The sequence below is a fragment of the Cricetulus griseus genome, assembly GCF_003668045.3.
Source record: "Cricetulus griseus strain 17A/GY chromosome 1 unlocalized genomic scaffold, alternate assembly CriGri-PICRH-1.0 chr1_0, whole genome shotgun sequence".
Lineage (NCBI taxonomy): Eukaryota > Metazoa > Chordata > Mammalia > Rodentia > Cricetidae > Cricetulus > Cricetulus griseus.
In genome coordinates, this window is record NW_023276806.1 from 113097474 (window position 1) to 113113981 (window position 16508).

Below are 16508 nucleotides of genomic sequence, written 5' to 3' on the forward strand. Positions count from 1 at the left end.
GAGAGAGAGATGGGGGGGGAGGGAGGGAGGAGTGTTCTGCTAGGGAGCCTCGGAAGTGAGCTGGTCGGTCAGCTGAGTTCTGTGCGCTCTTCCTAAGCTCCGCCCAGCGACGAGGGAAGTGGTTACTCCTTTTAGGAGTCCTGAACGCTGTCACTTTGAGGCCCGAGGGCTCGTCAGGCCCGCCAGGCTGCTCGGGCGGGATCCTGTGAGCCTCCGGGTTACAGACGCGCTACGCTGCGGGAAGTCGCCGGAGGCTGGCGCCCACCCCACCCTTCCTCGCGCAGGCGCGTCCTCCGGCGCCCGCCCAACTCGGTTCCCGTCGGGCCTTAGCTCGCGGCGCCCCGGCGCTCTGGTGACGTCACATGCCCCGGGCGCCCTCATTGGTCCATTTCAATAGTCGCGGGCTACTTGAACTGCACGAACAGCCGGCGGCCGGCGCGCTGCTCGCGGCACCTGGGCTTCGCTCCTCCCCCCGCCGCCCGCAGCGCCTGCTCCGCGCGTCGGCCGCCAGGGTCCCGCGCAGCCGGGAGCGGCGGGCGCAGTGCACGCTCTGCCGCCGACGGGTCCCGACCGGAGCCGCGATGCCGGGCAGCTCGAGACAGTCGGGTCGCGAGGCGGGCTCAGCCCTGGTCTCGCTGCAGCAGGAAGACCAGGAAAATGTCAACCCCGAGAAGGTGGCGCCAGCCCAGCAGCCGCGGGCGCGGGCGGCCCTCAAGGCCGGGAACGCGCGGGGAAACGCGCCACAGCAGAGACTCAAGACTCGGCGGGTAAAAGGGCGCGGGGGTCGGTGGGAGGGCCGGGCGGGAGCCGGCCTGGTTTAGCAGCCGAGAGGGCCTGAAAGCACGCTGCGCTTTCTAGTGGGAGTCGGGCTGCAGTCTGCGTGGTTCCGGAGTTTGTTTCTAGGACCAAATAGCCCCAGCAGCCCTGCCGAGTGTGCTGCCCTTCAACACTAGTGGAGACTAATTCCTAAAAATGCCCGGGGTCATACCGAGCGATGCTCCCCGCGTGTCGACTTCGCCCAGCTGTGTGCCTTTCCCTCCACTTTTAAAGACGGGCATTGCCTTGGGATCCCTTCCCCCTCACCATCTGCTTCCCAGATTACCTCTACTTCAGGGAAGGAAGGACAGAAAGCAATATTTTGTTTGGTAAATCCGCCATTTTAGCCAGACCTGTATGTTTGCTCCACCCTGGAGCTAAAGTTGCGAATCAATACTTTCCCCTAAACTTATTCCTTGATAAGTTTGTAGTTCCAATCAGTCCTATTTATAGCCTTTGTAGTAATGGCTGTGGCAAACCGGTTCACCTTTATCTTGGATTACTCAAGCTACTACTTATCTGGGCTTTACCTTAAGTTTATTTTTCCTAACGGAGTTATTTGGGAGTAAAAGCTGAGGGGCGCGGAGCAAGAAGGCAAATTTCTTTTTAAATCCTTTTTAGGTTGCACCTCTTAAAGACCTTTCTATAAACGATGAACATGTCGCCGTTGGTCCTTCATGGAAAGCAACCAGTAAACAGCCGGCCTTCACTATTCATGTGGATGAAGAAGAGGAGACTCAGAAAATGCCAGCTGAACATAAAGAAACACAGTGTGAAGATGCCCTGGCTTTTAATGCTGCTGTCTCTTTACCTGGAGCAAGAAAACCACTGGTACCTCTTGATTATCCAATGGATGGTAGCTTTGGTAAGGTTTTGCTTTTTATTTTTGAGACAGGGTCTCAATCTGTAATTATGGCTAGTCTTGAACTCAAATCATCCTGCCTCAGTCTCAAATTCTAGATTACAGGCCTATGACTCCATACCCTGCTTGGTAATTTTTAAAGATCTTTATGAAACTAAGAAAATAATTACATCATTGAGTTAGTGATACTTCTAGTTTTAAGACTATGTCATTTTGTTTTGTTTTTCTAGACAGGGTTTCTGTTCTGTTTTGGAACTAGACTTGTGGACCAGGCAGCCCCTCTCTCTGAGTGCCATGGTCACGCCCGGCTAAGACTGTCATCCCTGGTCATAACACAGTGGGTTAGGATTACTGCATTGGACTTAGAAGGGTATCTTAGATCTCATGGCTAATACCCAGACCTACTGACCTCAAAAAGAACTCATCCTTAACAGGCAGGAAGGGCACTGCAAGCTATCAATTTTAATTAGATCTCAAATGGTTATTTTAATCTGACTTCATAAATGTTTGGTTTGGAGAATAAATTTCAGTTGTATTTATGACTCACTTAACATGCCACTCCTGAGAGTGCTGCTTGAAGCTACAGTTTTAAGCATTATAGTATCTGCCACCCCTTTAAAATCAATTTGAATGTTCATCTGGTGCAGGTCAGGCACAAATGCACAAGGAAGACAGAGCAGCAGCTGCAGAAAGCTTTGCTGTTGTGATCTCACTGTGTGGAGACCACAGGTGTAGTAATTATCTATCAGGATGTTGGTATTTATCACTCTCCACCTTATGCTATGTGTGTCAGGGGGAGGGGTATGCTTTCGGGGCTGGTACGTGTGGAAACCAGAGGTGTACTTGACTTTGGGATATCTTTAACTACTTTTCCATCTCATTTCTTGATAAAAAGGTCTCATTGGAGGTCACTGGTTTGGCTAGACTGGTGGCCATCAAGCTCCAGGAAACTGGCTATTCTCAGCCCTCTTTCCTTCCCTGTCTCAGGGTTACAGATATGCCACATCTAGCTTCTGTGTGGTTCTGGGCAACCCACATCTTCATGCTTGTGTAGCAGGCACTGTACCAAGCCATTTCCCCAGCCCCCTTTAGTTTATTTAGTTCTACTGGTGGGGAAGAAGGGTATAGAAATAATTTATTTTTATATAAATCTTGTAGCTTTTTCTTAACTCAAGGTGCTCTGAAAAAAATGGAAATCCTTTACCTCAAAAAATAATTTAAATGGTAAAAATTACAACTGAGTGTAATTCATATACATCTAATAACTAGTGAGTGTAATTCATGCCTGTAACTAACATGCAGGACACTGAGGCAGGATTGCCAGCCTGGGCTACAGAACAAGACTCTGTTTTCACAAACACCACACCCCTAACAGATTACAGTTAGTCTGTTTGAATGCATGTGACAAACTTGCTATCTTTACTGACACTGACGTTTGTTAATACGGCATTTAGCTGATTCTCTTGTTACTCCCTGATTGTGATTTGAATGTCAGCCTCTGGGATCTATAATCTCTTTTAAGACAAAACAATAAGTATTCTGTCCTAACAGAACCACTGTACCATCTATTCATCATTTGTGGAAAATAATATTTAAGGTAATTTTAAGTCTTAGTAGCCTATTGATACTATTTTCTAATATATATATCATATATATATATCATATATATATGATCTGTGTTGCTTTGCCAGAATGGTCTTTTTAGTTTGGTTTTAATATCATACACAGAATCACCACATGCTATGGACATGTCTATTGTCTTAGAAGACGAAAAGCCAGTGAATGTTAATGAAGTACCCGACTATCATGAAGATATTCACACATACCTTAGGGAAATGGAGGTAAGGCTCTGTTCATTAAAAATGACTAAATAAAATTGAAAGGATAATGTTGACATCTAATAACTAGTGAGTTATTCTAATGCTAAACTTAAGCTTGTGAATAGTAAAGTAACTTAATTGTAGTTTTAACACCACTGAGTTTTTCTTCAGGTTAAATGTAAACCTAAAGTGGGTTATATGAAGAAGCAGCCAGACATCACTAACAGTATGCGGGCCATCCTTGTGGACTGGCTAGTTGAAGTGGGAGAAGAATATAAATTACAGAATGAGACTCTGCATTTGGCTGTGAACTACATTGATCGGTTCCTCTCTTCCATGTCTGTGTTAAGAGGAAAGCTTCAACTTGTGGGCACTGCTGCTATGCTGCTAGCTTCGTAAGTACAGCCAATTTAGTTCAAAGTCATCATTTACCACACCCCTGCTCTTATTTATACTTTTTCCCTGTGTATGTGTAGCACAGGTATACAGTACCTGCTGAGACCAGAAGAGGGCGCTGGATCCCCAGACTGGTGTTAAAGACAGTTTTATGAACCACCGTGCTGGTGCTGGGAATCAAATCTGGGTCTCAGCCTGTGCTCTAACCAATGAGCCATTTCTCCAACCCCACTTAATATCTTAAGGTGGGGGGAATAAATTAAGATTTCCAGCTCTCAACATTTTAACACTGACAGCTTTAGGGACAAAAGATATCCCTGGTCTGGGGGAGCTTCTGGAAGTAGAGGAGGAAACTTGTTTTCTGGCCTAGAATATAAAATTTTCTAAATCTGGGTTTCATGTGTCTTGAATGGGCACAGACCATCCACGTTTTAGCAGGTTAGATCATCACAGAGTTTAAAAGGTTAAAAAAAAAAAAAAAACTCTTCCACAATAAAGTGCTTATATTAAGACAAAGCCTGCTTTTGAAAGAAAAAAAAAAAAAAACTCACTTAAAATTTCTTTTGTTGTAGAAAATTTGAAGAAATATACCCCCCAGAAGTAGCAGAGTTTGTGTATATTACAGACGATACCTATTCCAAGAAGCAGGTTCTGAGAATGGAGCACCTAGTATTGAAAGTCCTTGCTTTTGACTTAGCTGCGCCAACAGTAAATCAGTTTCTTAACCAGTACTTTCTGCACCAGCAGCCTGCAAACTGCAAAGTTGAAAGCTTAGCAATGGTAAGTTCGTTTTATGGGTTCTTTTTTTTTCTTTTAGGTTGTAATTTGCCCTGGTTTTGTGGTATAATGCTGCTCATTAAGTATTGGTATTAATAATTAATAAGATTAAGTATTTTCAGGCAGTTAATGTTCCAATACCCAGAAAAACCTATAGCTAGCAGAAGATAGAGACACACAGTTGTCCTATCTGTGGGTTCTGTGCTTATGGAACCAGCCAATAAATATTAAAGGTAACTGCCTGTGTACTGGATAAGTATAGCTCTAAAAACACAGTGCAACTATATACTTACTGTTTATTAGGTATTATAAGTAATTTAGTAATATTCTAGGTATATAGCACCTAGAATGGTGAAAATGGTGTATCTTTTATATGTCAGGTACTTAAATATTTGGTGTCTCTGAGAAGGGGCTAATAGTCCAGGAGAGAACTTCCAGTGGATACCCAGAAGTAACCATGCCAGAAAAACACTTAACTAGTGGTTAAAAGAGAACATCCTGATAGATATTTTTTTAAGTTCTAAGGGGGCAGAAATGTAAGCTGAGGATGGAGCAAAACATTGGAATAATTTTCCTGGGGCTGATACAGAACCAGGGAGCATCACAAAAAGGGAAAATGGGTCAGGATGCAAAGATTCAAAGTCTGAGTCTTAGAGCTTTTATGAGTATAGTTTTTTGTTTTTTTCATTTCAGTTTTTGGGAGAATTAAGTTTGATAGATGCTGACCCATACCTAAAGTATTTGCCATCACTCATTGCTGGAGCTGCCTTTCATTTAGCACTCTATACAGTCACAGGACAAAGCTGGGTACGTATTACAGTTGCTGGTTTGGTTTGGGCAGAAAGCTTAGCTGTAAGCTTGAATTTGAAAGCTCTGCTTCAAGAATCTGGGCCAACTGCCTGCTGCTAGCAGGGGAAGTAGTCAAACAGTCAAAATAAAAGATGGCATGAGCTTGAACATGTTAAAGATGAATGCCAACCTTAGGTCAACTGTAAGTGCATTCATTGGTCAATGCCCTGTGCTGTTACTAAAAACTCAATGGTTGTCTTTTCTCTGTAGCCTGAGTCATTGGTACAAAAGACTGGATATACCCTGGAAAGTCTTAAACCTTGTCTCATGGACCTTCACCAGACCTACCTCAGAGCAGCACAGCATGCTCAACAGTCAATAAGGGAAAAGTACAAACATTCAAAGTAAGAATCAGATTCTCATTCATTTAAAGGGTATGGTAATCTGCCACAGCTGCCTCAGTAAGGTAAATGTGTTAGGAAGCTATTGTACCTGGCATTTCCCCCTTTCATCTGGTAGGGTATGGGTAAGGTAACACACGTTTTGAGTCTAATCAAATAGAAATAGCATTTCCCTAGGCTGGGGCATATAAACTGTTCTGTGATCTCCCCAATGAATATTTACTAAAAAAAAATTTTTTTTCTGCTCAACAGATACCATGGTGTTTCTCTTCTCAACCCACCAGAGACACTAAATGTGTAAGAATGAAAGACTACCTTTGTTTAAAATGGGAGTTCACAATGTACAGTTTTGTCTTGGGTTTTAATCTCACAAATCATTTCACAATGTAGATGGTATAGCCACGGACAAATTATGGTATCCATTGCTTTTTAAATGGTTTTAATTTGTATATCTTTTGTACATGTGTCTATCTTAGATATTTGGCTAATTTTAATTGGTTTGTTAACATTTGGTGCTGCCAACTGTCAGGATAATAAGAATAAATTGATTTGGAAATCTTTGCAAGTCAAAGTTAATTTGAGATAAAAATAAGACTGATAATGTCACTTAGAAAGGCTAACTTGGTTTATTGTTCAGTGGGGGTAGAAAAAGCTTCCTAAAACTGAAATATTTCAGGGAAACTGATCTTCAAATTCTGACATTGGTTATTCTAAGCAACTGAACCAATTGCTGACTTGGTCATAAAATAAGCAAAAACTAGATTCTTCAGTGTAGCAGAGACTCCCCAGACTCATTCAGTTCTACTTTTACAAATAAGATTTTACATGGATTAGGAAGATTTTGTGCAACAGAAAAGTTGTACAGAAAGTTTATTCAAAGCATAATGTTACAGACAAAACAATTTATGAAACAGTTCAGCTCTTATAATGGATTTTCAAATAAAAAAATACCCAGTGCTGTTAAAGCACTGAATAAATATCCTTTTAGTAGTTTTATATATATATACACACAAAAATATCATTTTAGCTTTAATTAGCAGTTCTCTTCTTTTTCCTCCTTTTCACTTGACTTTTACTTGGTGCCTTTTCTTTTGCATTGGTGGTCTGAGCTCTGCGAAAATAAAGTAATACCACAACTCAGTGTATGTCCACTGAATCCTGGACTGGATCGCTGGAACTTTAAAGGCAAAGGCATCCTGTTTTACAGACATAAGTCCTATTTTTATGTATATTTGAAAGTAACCAGAAATCTGTTACCTTATTTTCTTTGGGTTCTTGTCTGGTTCCAAAATGATCATTTCTTCTTCTTCGCTATCTGACAGCACTATAGGGGCACCTTGGAGAAAATACCGAAAGTAAAAGTAACTACTTATTAGTATCATTAGTCTGAATGCTCCCATTTCCATGCACACACAGCTCAAGCTCTGCTGCCTGGAGGCAGCATATACAACATACTCTTTCCAAAAATTTTGTAAAAAATACATGTTTTTTGTAGTTTTTGTTTTTGTTTTTTTTTTTTTTAAGAGGACTCACGTAGGCCAGGACGGTCTAGTTTATTACTACCAGGGCTAACCATGAAAAATGTAGAGAACTTTTGTTTGCCCATTTTTGTCTTGAATATTAATTATATATATATATATGTAAATAAAGCATGCAAATTAATCATTTGCCTATTTTGGCTGTGTATTCTTGTCTCAGCATTCTTTATTCACATGCTTTAGAAAAACTCTACCATCATCATCCTTGTTATCTTAGCTGTTCATGAGCCTTACTAAATCTTAGGCAAATAGATATATACACAAGTGTAAAGACACTAGCCAGTGATAGTGAGGTAACAGCATTATTGATGGTTAAGACAACTGGATACAATGAATGGTATAAAACTCACCCATTAACCTAATTAAACCAACATTGTTCCCCTGTCAAAACAAAAACCAAGTCTATAAGCAATGATTCTCTTTCATGAAGACAAGTAGAATATGCATTAGTTCAGAGTGCATACTTCTCTGGTAAAGAACCTGAGTTCAGTTGCCAGCACCTACATATGGCAGGTCGCAACTTCCTGGAACTCCAGCAAGTTCTCTGACATCTATATGCATACCCTGGCACACATTTCTTTTTATGGCTTTTGGACCACAGCAAGTTAGACCTTCAAGGGACTTCTAACCTAAAGATAGTCACTGCTACCAATGTGGCCAATTTTGTGTGCATCTGTGTAAGTATACATGTGTGCTGGTCTCCACAGACCAAAAGATGTGTTGGTTCCCTTGGAGCTGGAATACAGAGGGTTGTGAACCATCCAGTGTGAGTACTGGGATCCAAACTCTGGCCCACATCATGAGCTTTTTGTTGTTTGAGTCAACCTACACAAAGTAGCTTGCAGGAGTGAGATCTTAAGGAAAACCCTTCAGTGCCATGGATATATTCTTGTTTTTCTGAGACAAGATCTCTAGTTTTTGGTGTCCCAAAACTCTCTATGTAGAACAAATATCCTCCTGCCTGTGTCTTCCCCAGTGCTGAGATTAAAGGTGTATGTCACACCTAGCCAGATGTAATTTTTTTAATTGTTTAAAAATATCACTATTATCGACAGGCAGTGGTGGCACATGCCTTTAATCCCAGCACTCAGGAGGCAGAGAGGCAAGTGGATCTCTGAGTTGACACCAGCATGGTCTAGTTCTAGGACAGGCTCCAAAGCTCCATGGAGAAACCCTGTCTTGGAAAAATATATAAATCACTATCACGCCAAAGCATACCACTAAATCCCCAAAATAGCCTTCCAAGACAGGAAATTTCCCTATATATGATCTACAAACTCCATACAGATACCTCTTTACATATATACAAGTTTTATCTATAGTTTGTATCTATAACTTATATATAGTTTATGTCTGTAGCTGTCTCTATAGTACACATTAAAAGCCAAAAGCATCACCTACCTTGATTTCCAATATCAGAAACTCCTCCAGTGTCCATCTTTGTATCATCAAGAATAACAGCTTCATCAATGCCACCTTCCTCCTCTTCCTTCTCAGAATCTTCAAGGTCACCCCAGGAGTTTTCTATTCCATCTCCAATCTGAGCAGTTCCAGGAGTCCACAGCACAGGTTTAGAAACACTTAACAAGTTAAGAAAACTGAATATCCATCCAAAACACTGCTATCTCATGAGCTATTTTCTTTTAAGACTGCTTCATATATTCCACAAATTCTTAGGAATAAAAATAAAATATACTACAGATGGATAACATAATTGGACATCACCAATAATCAACCTCATAGTAATTTGGTAATGAATGATTTCAAGATAATGTAATACCATGTAAGGATCTTTGCCATGCTATCAGTATTGAAGTAGTTTCTGAAAGGGAAATGAATGCTGGAATTTTGTATTTTCTCACAGTACTGGAATGGAACCCAGTGCCTTATACACAGCTAGAAAAGTGCAATACCAATGAGCTACATCCCCCAGCTCGAAGTTGGTTCTTAAGATAGAAAAATGTATGTTTTTTAACTGAGAGAAGCTAGAAGTATGATTTCCCCCAAAACAAATTTCAATATGCACATTATAGCCTTGATAAAAACAAACAAAAAAAATGTTATACATCTTGTTGCTATAAAGAGCCACCCAATAAAGATACACTTCTGGAGGAGGTTCAGCTTCAGCAATAATTTCTTCTGCTTTCTCCTCTATGTTGGAGGTATCAACAGAGGCCTTCTCCATTTTAAATGCTGTGATCCTTTGATTTGCTATAGACTCTGCAAAGCCAAACTTTCCACCTTCTTTCCTGTAGGTGGGTTTTTGTAATGGTATTTGGAGATGACAGTAAGAAAAGAGAGAAAAAAATTACTATTTTGGCTTTGGTAGATAAGAAACAGACTTGCTTAACTTCAGTTGTTCTCATTAGCTTTAACGGTAAACTTGACACAGCCCAAAGTCACTTGAGAAAGGAGGCCCTAATCAGACCAGACTAGCCTATCTGTGGAGGAGTTAATTGTTAATTGATGAACCAAGGGCTCAGCCTTCTATGAAGGGCACCATTCCCTGGGCAGGTGGTCCTGTCCATATCAGAAATGTAGTTAAGCATGAGCCTGTGAGCCAGCAATCAGCCTTCCTCTGGTTTCTGCTGTACTCCCTCAGCTCTGAGTTAGTTCCCTGATTACAGGTATATGAACTATCAAGGAGGCCTACCTGCCTCCAGGTTCCTGGTGAATGTGATCTAGAAGTACAAGCCAAATAAATCCTTTCCTCCCTTAAGTTGCTTTTGGTGTGTGTTTTTATCACAGCACCAGAAATCAAACTAGGATATACTACCATAGTTATCAAGACAGATGTCACCATAATTACTGAACCTCTGCTGCATATGTGATAGGTACCTGAAGTACATTCCTTAAGCTTCAAGTCTGCTATCAAGACAGACGGCACCAGCCTCCACAGGACAAGTTAAGTACACTGAAGTACTAGATACTTATTGCTGGAGGTAACAAGAAGAGGAGCTATGAACCAGCCTTTTTATTCCTTCTATTAATTTGAGTTATTAGGTTCTTTTTTATAAGAACATGTTAACTTTTAAAGAAAACACTTCTATGACTTTTTAAAATAAAATCTCAACTAAGTACTAGTATATACAACTGAGATTAGCTAAGTAAAGACCAAGTATGAAACTATATGGCTGCTCTTGTGTGAAAAAGCCCTACTATATACACAACTGAGATTAACTAAGTAAAGACAAAGTATGAAATTATACCGCTGGCCTTAAAATCCCTTAGAAACACACATTTAAAGAGCACATAGTTCTGAGAAATTAAACTTACCGAACTTTCTGGTCATTTTCCAAAGCTTTCTGTATTAGATCTGTAATTTCTGCTACTTTCACACCAGCTATTTTACTGCATCTCAAAACCTGTTTGTAAATTTGAGCTGTTAAAGACAACAAACTAAATGGCTTTTTCTAATGAAACCAAAACCATGACATGAATATTCTACCTTTACAATTTAAGCATTTCTTTTCCAAATGTGAAATTAAGGTACAGTAAGTAGCTAAGACAAAATATGAGAATCACTTATTTTGAAGGTCTAGCACATTAAAGGAACAGACTTGAGAACTTACTTATGAAACAGTTAAGCTACCAGAGATGACAAATGAAATGCTCAGGCTTCCTTTCTGTGCCAGTAATCCACAGAAACAGAAATCTATAGTGGTTGCAATCCTAGCACCATAGGTAGCAGTCACCGAGCACTCTGTGTTCCAGAGACCTATAATCTGCCTACACATTTACCCTCCAATCCCTTCTATGGTGCCAGCAATAGAATTATCCCCTAATGTACAGGAGAAGGCACAGAGACCCAGAAGTAAGTCATTTGCAGAAAGGCTATAAAGATCAATTAAAACTGGAACTAAAACTGCTCCATGCACATAGTTAATGCTCACAATGCTACATGGCACTCTGTTTTCTAATTGCCTCTGTGTGGATCTGGTATGTGGCTGGGTTTGAGTATCACTCACTGCTGGTTGTATTCACATTCCAAAACTAAAACTTAGCTTTCTCTTAGTGTATACATTTAATACTTTAAAAAGTAGTAATGAGTCTTTCTTCACTGAAGGAACTAAGGTATTCCTCCAGGCAGATCTAGAAGGACAAATACAGGGAGGGGCAAGGAAAGAAAGGATAACCATGTCTACCTGTTAGAATGTAATACCTGAACTGAAACCAGATTCTAATATGACTAGACTTACTAAAGTGCCCTGTGGCTTTTAGTTAAAAGATAACATTAAGCCAGGCAGTGGTGGCACAGGCTTTTAATCCTAGCACTGGAGGCAGAGGCAGGGGAATCTCTGTGAGTTTGAGGCCAGTCTGGTCTACAGAGTTCCAGGACAGCCAGGGTTGTTACACAGAGAAACTCTGTCTCAAAAAACAAAACAAACAAACAAACAAACAAGGATAATTCTAAAACGAAGTAACAATAAATCTTCAGAAGAGAGACCTCTTAGAGGGAAGCTAGTCAAAGCACTAACCTGGTCTTTGAGCAGCATTATCCCACCACTAGACTGAATAGTACAAATTTCTCGATGCTTATTCATGGCAATCACCAGCAAGCCATCCATTACTCGTTCTTCTCGTTCATTGGGGTCCACCAATAAGTATGTTCTGAAACAAACGTTAAATGGTCCTGAACATATCTGAAGCTGAGTGCTGTTTCTAGAGTGGGTTTGTTAAAGTTAACATCCAAAGTCAGTACTTCAGCATTGAAGGAGCTGAGTCACTAACTCAATGATTTCAATTATGTGGCCATTACAATAAAGCCACACTAGGTTCAGACTGAAATTCAAATGACATATAACCCAATACTCACACCATCTCTTTGATAAAATGATTTCTGGCTCATTAATAAAGACATAACATTAATTTGGTTCATTTCCAAGTAGCACCAAGGCCCTGTGCTCTTAAGTTCTAGAACCTGTAGATGGCACAGAAAAGGGCTGCCTGTTTCTGCAGTGTCTTCTGCTGGCAGACACACATGGGCACTGAGCTCGACTCCAACCATGGGTATAAAATACTTAGTACAAACAGAAGAATGTAAAATCTTGAATAATTTTGAAAATTCTGGTATATAATAAAATGAAATATTTTATATCTATAAGGTTAACAAAGATATAAAAAATTTAATTTGTCTTTATTTTGTTTTCATTAAGGACCCTACTATATTTCTGAGTTTTGTCTAGAGTTTGCTATGGAGCTCAGGCTGGCCTGAAAGCCACTGAGGTTTTCCTGTCTCTGCCTCCCCAATTTCTGGTTTTCACACTTGCTATGTTTCTCTTGTCTTTTAATGTGACTACTGGAAAATTTTAAGTTACTTTTATGGCATATACATTTTACTTTACTAGATAATGCTGGTCCATTTTCCTGATATTGAATTAGCTTCGATGACTAAAAAATCCTTACAAAGTCAGGAAGAAACCAACAGATGCTCTAACATTAAGGTGTATCAGAACAGAGCAATAAAGATCCTGAGCTGGAAGAGTGTTACACACAGCATTCACAAAGCCCTGAGTTCAACTCCTAGCGCCACAGAAACCAGGTATGAAAGTACATACCTGTAATGCCAACACACAGGAAGTGGTGGCTGGAGGATCAGAAGCTCACGGTCATCGTGAGATATGAGACTGTTTCAGTAAACAGAATCCAATTCCTGGGAATATTTACATTTTCAGCCCAAGACAAGGCGACACTTACCCTTGCTGGAAGAAAGCAAAACTGATACAGATGGGCATGTGGTGGATGCTCAGTGGCACAGGGTCCCGCTCTTCAGGAGTGTACTGTTTCAGAAGAAAAGGCCAAATGCTTACAGACAGCATATGAGAGAAATACAAAAGCACTTTGAGACCAAACACTAAGAAATGAATTTCTTAATTTGAGTAGCTAAATAATGTATTTTATAATTACTTACGACTTTGGCAACTGTGTCCCTATTTTATGATGACCTTCTATCCCAGATGCCTTTTTAGTAAGGTGCATGGCCACTGTTAGTTCTCAGAATAAGGATCTACCTCCATGTAAAACTAATCAGATTCTCCCCTCCACCCCTTACACTCTCCTTCCTCTGTAGAGCACTGTTCCTTCCTTTGAGTCTTCAGATTTTACTCTGGCAAACTGCCTCAAAACAGCATTATGAAAACTTGGGCATTTGATGGTTCCCTTTGCAACTCAGGGTTCAAACAGTACACTTCATTATTCTAACATGTAATATATATAAATCAAAATTGACCTACCTGGCAAAAAGAGGACAGCACAGACCACTGGTTCTCACAATGATCCCTGGACCAGCACTGGGACCGTCTGGGCACTCTGAGTTAGAGGTATAAGTTCTTAGGTCCTATCTCTATCCTCCTCTATAAGCAGAGCCTAGCAGTAAGTTGTTAATAAGCCCTCCAGGCACTTCTGATCAACTTTTGTCATATACTTGCTTAATGAACAAAAGGCCTAAAGAACACGTGTAAATCTGGTGAACCTCATTCCTTTTCAGGTACTGTTGGTCTCTCAAAAGTAAGTATCTCATGCTAATCCTAAACAGAAACTAATCATTGCCTCTAATAGTCAATCCAAAGAAAGGGTCACAGTTCTATTTCAGAAAACCAAGTTGGGTCATGGTATTATTGACAGACATTTTTGTAAGGGAACTTGAAATTTCTAGAGCAATTTTGAACATCTGAAGGTTTTGTCTTATGAACAAATACTAGGACAGATCTAACTCCCATCTGCCACATGCTTCCACTAATAACTACCTGTCTGCACATCCAGGATACCCATTTGTTCATAAATACAATTCCAGTTTGAATCCTGGAAGCTTACCAGTGTTACTTCCTCTCCTTGGACAGAGACATCCGGTCTTCGGAAGTGACACAAGGCTACGATTGCAGCAATACTGGCGGCGTCAATAATATTTCCATCATGATTTAATAAATGTAGGTCTACACGGATCTGCCAAACCTGAAAGTGAATTTAAGATAAAAATAAATCCTACCTGAACATGACCAGTGGCCACTGGAAAAGTAACACTGGACATTTTTTTAAATTAAAGCATGCAGTTTATCCAGTAAAAATGTAGTTAATTTTAAGAAAAACAAACATTTGAAATACTAATAGTTAACTTTTCTATGTGAGTCATCTGAGAACATGACAATATGTAAATAAATGGAATCATCCCAACATTTAAAACCTGTGTTTTTTAAAAAATGTTCATTTTTATTTTACATGTGTGTACATTTGCTTGTATACATGTGCCACACTCATGTCTGGTGCCCCCAAAGACCCCAAGTGTTAGATTCTCTGAAACTAGTCACAGATGGTTGTGATCTGACATGTAAGTACTAGACCTGAAGCCATATCCTCTGAAAGAGCAACCAGTGCTCTTAACCACTGAACCATCTCTCCAGTTTCCCTAATGTTTTGTCGGAATCAATAGTATCCATTGTTAAAAGTTTGGGACATATTTCCCACCTTTTCACCAGCAACAACACAGAGAGATTCAGTATCTATACACTTTGAATTTCTTAGACACCTTTCCAAGAGTCGATTCAGCTTCACCAGGAGATCGGACTGCCTTTGGAAACAAGAAGGAACTAATGTCATGAACCACAACTCTGAGCATTAACAACAGTTTACTGTGGCTAAAGGAGCTTAAGAAATCGAGATACCTGCCGGGTTCAAAAGCTGGAGCAGCCATCTGAGAAAGTTCAAGGTTAAAAAACAGAATACCTTCTGTTGCTCTATTGAGTTTTGGAGAAACAAGTTCACAGGAAACCTGTCCAAGAACTCTGCAAAAATAAAGGTACAAAGCAGTCAACTAAACATACTTCCCTTTCAATTAAAAAAAATGAAGAAATGTAAAACAGACAAAAAAAATAAATTCTACGTAACAACACAAAGTGACTTAAAGACAGGAATTACATACAGAATGTAGTAGACTGGGGCCAGCAAAGCTGCGTCCACACACAAATATGCACACACACAATAAAATGTTTGGGTCATGCAGAAAAAAAACTGATATACCTAAAAGGATAGCAGAAAGGAAATCTCTTACTTCTTACATCACACAAGAATAAAAGGGAAACTGAGACTCATTGATGATAAAATCTACACTCCTCACATTAGAATATCAGACACATGCAGGTAACAAATTCTGTGTGATCGATGTCAGCTGCCTACATGATTTATAAAGATTTATAAAGATCACAACTATGACACTCATACAGCAGAAAGCACTCGTGGTTAAAAGTGTGACCAGAAAACTAAAAAGGCTTACATTAAAGAAGAGAGATAAAAATCACTGCTTGGATTTTTGAGCTGCCCGCTAAACAACCGAGTCAGTACATAATTTTCACATCTCCTGTGGCATTTTCTAATTGTTTCGTGTTACCTTGTTTTCCCAAGTTCTACAATACAGCATCCATAATCTGTTCCGAATGAGATCCTGATGTTCCTGTAATCATAGGTCTGTCTGCCATCCAGCCGCTGTAAGCAAACATCATTTATTCCTTTAACATTTTAAGAGTAGCAACTGTGTCTGTCTGGTCGTGGGCCCCAACACCCCTGGTATTAACAAATTGTTGGTGGTTTGCAGCTCAAAGGAACTTGCCAGGATAAAATAATTGACCTGAACCTGGGGAAATGGGCAGAGTTCACACTGGGAACGACCCGAGCCCACACCACGACCACACCACAGGCCAAACTGACAATGAATCCACGGGCCACAGGAGTCCACCACGCTGGAACGCGAATCTACACCCAAAGCCACGGAGGCCTCGCACCTTCTTTTCCTCAATGGCGCGAAGCAAAAAGCGGCGTTCGCAGTTGGAGAGCGGCGTTTCCTTCATAGTGTTGGGCCACGCAGCGGAAGAAAGGTACCGAGAAAACTCTGCACGCCAGCTTCTTCCCGGCGAGGAAAATCGACGTCATCCGGGCACCGGCGCGGAGCGCGGTGTGGGCGGGGCTAGAGGTCGGGGACCGCTGCAGCGGGGAGGGGCTGTGCTGATTATTTTACCGAAGGGATGTCTGAAAGGAAGGAGATTAGCGTCTGCAGCATAGTCCTGTTCCTTTAAAAAAAAAAAAAAAAGAGAGAGAGAGAGAGAGAGAGAGAGAGAGAGAG

The 16508-nt window shown here is 40.6% G+C and overlaps 2 protein-coding genes across 2 annotated transcripts; one reads left to right on the forward strand and one right to left on the reverse strand.

Annotated features, from left to right (window-relative positions):
- Positions 1 to 449: 449 nt before the first annotated feature.
- On the forward strand, positions 450 to 7523 carry Ccna2 (cyclin A2). The gene is made up of 8 exons (XM_027391981.2): positions 450 to 767; positions 1438 to 1681; positions 3407 to 3519; positions 3670 to 3893; positions 4467 to 4674; positions 5365 to 5478; positions 5731 to 5864; positions 6114 to 7523. The coding sequence occupies exons 1-8, from the start codon at positions 582 to 584 to the stop codon at positions 6160 to 6162; spliced, it is 1272 nt and encodes a 423-aa protein (XP_027247782.1). The 5' UTR covers positions 450 to 581; the 3' UTR covers positions 6163 to 7523.
- Positions 6716 to 16330, reverse strand: Exosc9 (exosome component 9). The gene is made up of 12 exons (XM_027391982.2): positions 16171 to 16330; positions 15780 to 15874; positions 15058 to 15177; positions 14861 to 14963; positions 14213 to 14350; positions 13097 to 13179; positions 11878 to 12010; positions 10676 to 10764; positions 9502 to 9648; positions 8801 to 8979; positions 7119 to 7197; positions 6716 to 6972 (listed from the first exon to the last, which is right to left on the reverse strand). Exons 1-12 carry the CDS (start codon positions 16234 to 16236, stop codon positions 6891 to 6893), a joined length of 1314 nt encoding a protein of 437 aa, XP_027247783.1. The 5' UTR covers positions 16237 to 16330; the 3' UTR covers positions 6716 to 6890.
- Between the last annotated feature and the right edge of the window lie 178 nt (positions 16331 to 16508).

What these genes read in the sequence shown, in the direction of transcription:
- Ccna2 (XM_027391981.2), top strand. Translation starts at nt 582, where the DNA reads ATGCCGGGCAGCTCGAGACAGTCGGGTCGCGAGGCGGGCTCAGCCCTG. An exon ending in AGAGACTCAAGACTCGGCGG is followed by an intron (nt 768 to 1,437) that starts GTAAAAGGGCGC and finishes AATCCTTTTTAG; the next exon opens with GTTGCACCTCTTAAAGACCT. An exon ending in AAGTTGAAAGCTTAGCAATG is followed by an intron (nt 4,675 to 5,364) that starts GTAAGTTCGTTT and finishes TTTTCATTTCAG; the next exon opens with TTTTTGGGAGAATTAAGTTT.
- Exosc9 (XM_027391982.2), bottom strand. Translation starts at nt 16,236, where the DNA reads ATGAAGGAAACGCCGCTCTCCAACTGCGAACGCCGCTTTTTGCTTCGC. An exon ending in CCAGCTTTTGAACCCGGCAG is followed by an intron (nt 14,964 to 15,057) that starts GTATCTCGATTT and finishes TTGTTTCCAAAG; the next exon opens with GCAGTCCGATCTCCTGGTGA. An exon ending in TTCTGATATTGGAAATCAAG is followed by an intron (nt 7,198 to 8,800) that starts GTAGGTGATGCT and finishes ATTTTCTCCAAG; the next exon opens with GTGCCCCTATAGTGCTGTCA.